Source organism: Erigeron canadensis, chromosome 6 (assembly GCF_010389155.1).
Source record: "Erigeron canadensis isolate Cc75 chromosome 6, C_canadensis_v1, whole genome shotgun sequence".
NCBI lineage: Eukaryota > Viridiplantae > Streptophyta > Magnoliopsida > Asterales > Asteraceae > Erigeron > Erigeron canadensis.
The window spans coordinates 42166544-42172543 of NC_057766.1; the positions used below are offsets into that span (position 1 = coordinate 42166544).

General features: G+C 33.1%; 1 protein-coding gene across 1 annotated transcript; it reads left to right on the forward strand.

The window, feature by feature from the left end:
- The first annotated feature begins 186 nt into the window (after positions 1 to 186).
- Positions 187 to 5412, forward strand: LOC122605228 (protein NRT1/ PTR FAMILY 5.1). Its single transcript, XM_043778136.1, has 4 exons — positions 187 to 766; positions 900 to 1117; positions 1664 to 2220; positions 4392 to 5412. The coding sequence occupies exons 1-4, from the start codon at positions 664 to 666 to the stop codon at positions 5275 to 5277; spliced, it is 1764 nt and encodes a 587-aa protein (XP_043634071.1). The 5' UTR covers positions 187 to 663; the 3' UTR covers positions 5278 to 5412.
- The last annotated feature ends 588 nt before the right edge of the window (positions 5413 to 6000 follow it).

The following is a 6000-nucleotide window of genomic DNA, read 5'->3' on the forward strand; positions in this document are numbered from 1 at the left end:
AAATTGAACATCGAACGAATGAACGAACAGATTTGTATTTGTCATATTATGTTCAAGCAAGGGTTTCCCTGCCAAGTACTTGAATGACTATTTTTGTGTGTAGGTGCATCAATTTATGTTGATTGGAATAAAGTAAAATTAATTTTCAAATGATAAACAACTTTTAGGATAATCAAGGCAAATATTTTGGTCATCTTGAATGAAAGTAAAAGTTTTATTTTAACCACCTTCAAGGTGACCTAGCTACCTAGTGATAACACGTCAAGATGGTCTCGAACAAGACCTGAATTCGAACTCACTGGATAAACATTTTGGAACAACCATTTAGTCAATGATCACCGGAATGTCGGTTAGGCCATGGATATCATAGCCAAAGAAACATGGATCTCTTTCTTATCTGGAATTTTTTATTGTCTAGTTCGATTTTTTAGTTTAGTTTGTCTAAAAAAACCCATAACTTTACCCTTCAATATTTTTCACAGAAAGGGCATGGTGCATATTTTGTCCATATTTAAGTTGAGTGGACTTATCCTTTATTTTAAATACCCTGAAAATAGGCCACTAGACAAAAGGCTATGTTGGTAAAATAGCAAGAAAACATAAACAAAGGTCTATTTATAGGATTACTTGCCTCTATTTTTCTCTCATGTGTAAGCTTCAAAAATGGAAGAAAAAGGATACACACAAGATGGCACAGTCAATCTTCGCAGGCAACCCGTGCTTTCTTCCAAAACTGGCAAATGGAAAGCTTGTGCCTTTTTAGTTGGTAACAACACCCTTTTCTTGATTTTATATTTCCATTTCAAGATTATGATGATATGATTCATATCCAAGTTGGTCCTAAAAACTTAAGCAAGATTGTGAATTTATTTCTTCTTTTGTTTTTAACTTTGAAAAAGGGTATGAAGCATTTGAGAGAATGGCATTTTACGGTGTGGCGTCAAACCTGGTGGTATATTTGACAACACAATTACACGAAGACACAGTTTCATCTGTTAGGAATGTGAATAATTGGTCAGGAGCGGTATGGATGACTCCAATTCTTGGTGCATATATTGCTGATTCATATTTGGGTCGTTTCTGGACTTTCACCTTGTCCTCACTCATCTATGTGTTGGTATGTTTGTATATATATATAGCAAATTAACAATATATGTTTATTATATTTGTGTAGTCGATGTGTACTAGATTGTTAAAAACAAAATCGATCAGCTCTTTTATGTTTGTGAGATGATGATATCGATTCATAGCTATGTTGCTTTGTTGTATGTGATTTGGTCCATTATTTTTCAATGAGCTAAAGATTAAGCAAATCATTAAGAAGAAGAAAACTCTTGGCTTATATTTCTCAATGACCAACCATAATTAAGTCCCCAACAAATTGCATGATTTGTCAACTTCAATGGTGGTTTTTTGAGTTCAAAGTTTACATTTAAGTCTATCCAAACAAGATAGACATTTGCACCTTAAGACATAGGCTACCTCAATTCATTTTATAGGGTATAAACAATCATTGCATGCATAAACTTATCACCACATCATTTAATTTGTATGTCAGGCTTGGTGAAGCTCACTTCTTACATGATATAAATTATTTACCAAATTTTTTATCCGCCGTTAAAATTTTATGCAACTAATGTAAGTTAACTTTTTATTCATGAAGGGGATGGTGTTATTAACATTGGCAGTTTCAATGAAATGTTTAAAGCCAACATGCAACAATGGAGTATGCAACAAAGCCACTACCTCTCAAATTGCATTTTTCTATTCATCTTTATATATTATAGCCATAGGTGCAGGTGGGACCAAACCTAATATTTCAACTTTTGGTGCTGATCAATTTGATGATTTTGACCCGGGTGAAAAAAGGCTAAAAGTATCCTTTTTCAACTGGTGGATGTTCAGTAGCTTCATGGGTGCACTTATTGCCACCCTTGGTCTAGTTTATATTCAAGAAAACTTGGGTTGGGGTCTTGGCTATGGCATTCCAACAATTGGTCTTATTGTGTCCCTTCTTATTTTCTACATTGGTACACCTATGTATAGGCATAAAATTAGGAGGACACAAAGTCCCGCTAGAGATTTCTTTCATGTTGTCAGGGCAGCATTTGCCAATCGCCACCATGAACCAGCACGTGATCCTTCGGAGCTTCACGAATTAGATTTACAACACTATGTGGATAGCCGTAAACGTCAAATCTACCATTCTCCAATTTTCAGGTACTTTAATTTATGTGATTAGTGTTTTCCTCATATATTATGCGAGTAAATAAACAAATAAACGTAAATAGAATAAATAAATTTTATGTACTAAGTTGTTGATTGGCGACTAAAAGTCTATAGGGCCAGGTTTTGGAGGAAATGTGTCCTTTTCTAGATCAATGATATAATAAAAATTAATAAAATTTAGTTTATGTATAATCTTAAATCCAATAACGACGACTTATATATAAGTTATAAAAGATTATATATATTCTTTAAAAGTATCACGCCATTTCATCAAGTAGTTCGTGCTCTCTAATTAGTTTATTTTCAGAAAGTTATGTGATACAATACACTATCACTTCCATCCATGTATTCTTGCTAAAATTAAAATTTTCTTAAATCTTCAATTTAAAAATCTAGAAAGTTATACTCCTTGGTATATGACCCATGAGTACTTGCCAGTTTTGTAACTATACTCGCATAAAATAAAACAAACCAAATCGTTTTCAAAAAGTCAATACTTTAGCAACAAACTTTTACATAAAACAAGGGTGTCCTGACTACAACTTGTGGATTGGACCATACTAGTCCATTTAAAGTGATACACGCGAAGAAAGAAAGACAGGATATACCATCACATTCATTGCGAAAACATAGTTTTAAATAATAAAAGTAACATTAAAAACAATGTCAAACATCCGGTACAATGGTAATTATTCTAAATGTGAATTATATTGTTGTCAAAACTCAAAATGAATACAACCACCACAACACAACAATTCAGAATAGCTTGCAGCGGGAATATCATTTTAGACTTTTGCTTTAAATAACACTCGTTTGAAAGCTAGATAACATGTCTCAATGTTTTTATTATTTTTTTTAACGGCAAATGGAACTTTCATTAAACACCAATAACTCCCGGACGCCCCCTAGCAAGTCGCTAAGGCAGCCACAGGTTAATACATCAGAAGAACAGATATACCACAACAAAGTTGCCTCCTTTTTTTATATATAGTATTATTCCTAGAGGTCTAGATTACTACTACGCCAATTATTCCACGAGACACCCGAAAGCTTTGCACGATGGAGAGCACACTCGTAGGAAGCCTCTTTTATCTCCTTCACCACTCTAAAAATAGAGGTATCTTTGTTGTTAAACACTTTCTCGTTCCTTTTAAGCCATATGCTCCATATTGTTTGTAAGAAGATTGCATGAATGATCATCTTCTTTTTAGCTGAGTAGTTCAAGCTATTAACGCTTTGCATAGATTAGTGTTTAAACTACATTTGCCACTCTACAATGCAACAACACATGGTCCGTTGTTTCCTCTCTATCACCGCAAAGTTTACAAACTGTAGATTGCAAATTCAAGCCTCTTTTCTCAATGTTTTTATAATTTTGTTTTGGTTTGGTTTCATATTATAAATTTTTAATATCCATAAAAGAGGGTCATATGTAGAAAGTTTTTGGGGAAAATTCATAAAAAAGTAATCTTATTTACACAAAATTCCTATCAAGGAGATCCTGTTTAGTTTTCGTCTATTAAAAAGATCTCATTAGTTTTTAACGTCAACCTTCCATTAAATGCTACGTTCTTATCTAGTTAGAAAAACTAAATATGTTTCCCTTATCTAGTTAGGAATTCTGAATGATCCTTTTAATAAACCAAAACCAAAACTAAATAGGTTTCCTTTATTAAGAATTTTGTATAAAAATGTTACTTTTTTTAATGAATTTTTCCAAAAGTTTTTTCATAACCAGGTCCTTATCTAGTTAGGAATTCTGAATGATCAGTCAGTGCCGTAAATATTAAATAGCCTTTTGGGTTGTGGATGACTCTGACTCAGTAGTTTGTTGCAAAATTCAATTCAAAAATGGGCCCACGACATTAAACTTTATGTTAAATTGGGCCCATGGAACATCAGGAACAGATGTATCTAGTGACAATATCACCTATATTGGAAGGTTAACTAGTCATGTTCTTTCAAGATTCAATAACATAGGGATATTCCTATCATAATAGTACTATTTACTTTTAGTTTTTATGAGACTCCGTATATATTATTTCAAAACATTCTAAAAACATTACTTTCATTTTAAAAATTAATTAAATGGGGTTGGATATATTTACACGGTTTAAACAATAGCGATTGTTATTTGATTTGATGTCAATTTTTAATGCTAGGTTCTTGGACAAAGGTGCACTAAAAGAAGAGAAGCTTGGCAACTCAGTAAGGCCACCATGCACAATTACTCAAGTGGAAGGAGTCAAGCTTGTTCTAGGGATGGGGATGATATGGCTTGTAACCTTGATTCCTAGCACTATTTGGGCACAAATCAATACCTTGTTTGTTAAACAAGGCACCACTTTGGACCGACATCTTGGATCAAGCTTCCAGTTACCTGCAGCGTCGTTAGGGAGCTTTGTTACGCTTTCTATGTTGGTATCGGTGCCAATGTATGATAGGTATTTTGTGCCTTTAATGCGTAAAAGAACCAAGAACCCTAGGGGAATCACCCTGCTTCAAAGAATCGGGATTGGATTTGCAATTCAAATCCTAGCCATTGCAATTGCTTATGTAGTAGAAGTTATAAGAATGAAATCCATCAAATCAAACCATATTCTAGATCCTAAAGAAGTTGTCCCAATGTCCATTTTCTGGCTATTGCCACAATACATTCTACTAGGGGTGGCTGATGTGTTTAATGCTATTGGATTGCTCGAATTCTTCTATGACCAATCCCCCGAAGATACACAAAGCCTTGGAACAACTTTTTTCACGAGTGGAATTGGCGTCGGCAACTTCTTAAACAGTTTCTTGGTGACAATGGTAGACAAGGTAACGAGTAGGAATGGAAAGAAGAGTTGGATCGGGAAAAACTTGAATGATTCACATTTGGATTACTATTATGGATTCCTTTTGTTAATCTCAGTAGCAAATATGGGAGCTTTCTTGTGGGCATCAAAGAAATACATATATAAACGAGAATCACATCTTGAAGCAAATGATGAAAGTCTAGGAATTGAATGCAAAACCTTGGAAGCAATTCCATTAGGATTACAAGTTTAATATTTGAAACAAGATTGTTTTCGTACCCGTTTTATAGTAAAATTATTAGAATTCAGCAGGTAACTTCGGCTTATGTATACTTGTAATAAAAAGCCTTTATATATATATATAAAATTATTAGAATTCAGCAGGTAACTTAATGGATTATATATACTTGTAATAAAAAGCCTTTACATATATACATATATATATATATATATAGGGTAGAGATCTAGAGAGAAGGTTCTTAAGGAGAAAAGGTAGAAAATGTTCGTTTTTTATTTTTTTTTAGCTTGTTTTTTTAACTTTCATTATTTTTTTCACTTTTCTTATTCTTTTTTTAATTAATTCAATCTATAAAAAAATTTAAAAAAATAAATAAAAATAAAAAATTTCTAACCCGAGTTAGTGAGTTATACATGTAAGGATACGGTACGGGCTTCGTCCTTAAGGATATTCATAAGGGGTAGCTGGTAGGAGTGATAGGTCATAGAGGGTGATAGGTCATAGGGGGTGATCTACCTAACGGGCTTCGCCCTTAGCTATTATGGCTCCGCCATAAGCCGAAAGGCTTCGCCTATAGCTTACGGGCTACGCCCTTGAAAAAAAAAATATTTTTAAAACTTTTTAAATTTTTTTATATAAAATAAGTTAATTAAAGAGAGAATGAAAAAAGTAAAAAAAAGGAAAAAAGTTTTTAAAAAAAATTTAAAAAAATAAAAAACGAACCTTCTCACCCTTCTC

Bases quoted from the DNA above. Each gene is read 5' to 3' on its own strand.
- LOC122605228 (XM_043778136.1), top strand. From the start codon at position 664: ATGGAAGAAAAAGGATACACACAAGATGGCACAGTCAATCTTCGCAGG. The intron at 767-899 runs GTAACAACACCC...ACTTTGAAAAAG, and splicing joins AGCTTGTGCCTTTTTAGTTG to GGTATGAAGCATTTGAGAGA. The intron at 1,118-1,663 runs GTATGTTTGTAT...TTATTCATGAAG, and splicing joins CCTCACTCATCTATGTGTTG to GGGATGGTGTTATTAACATT.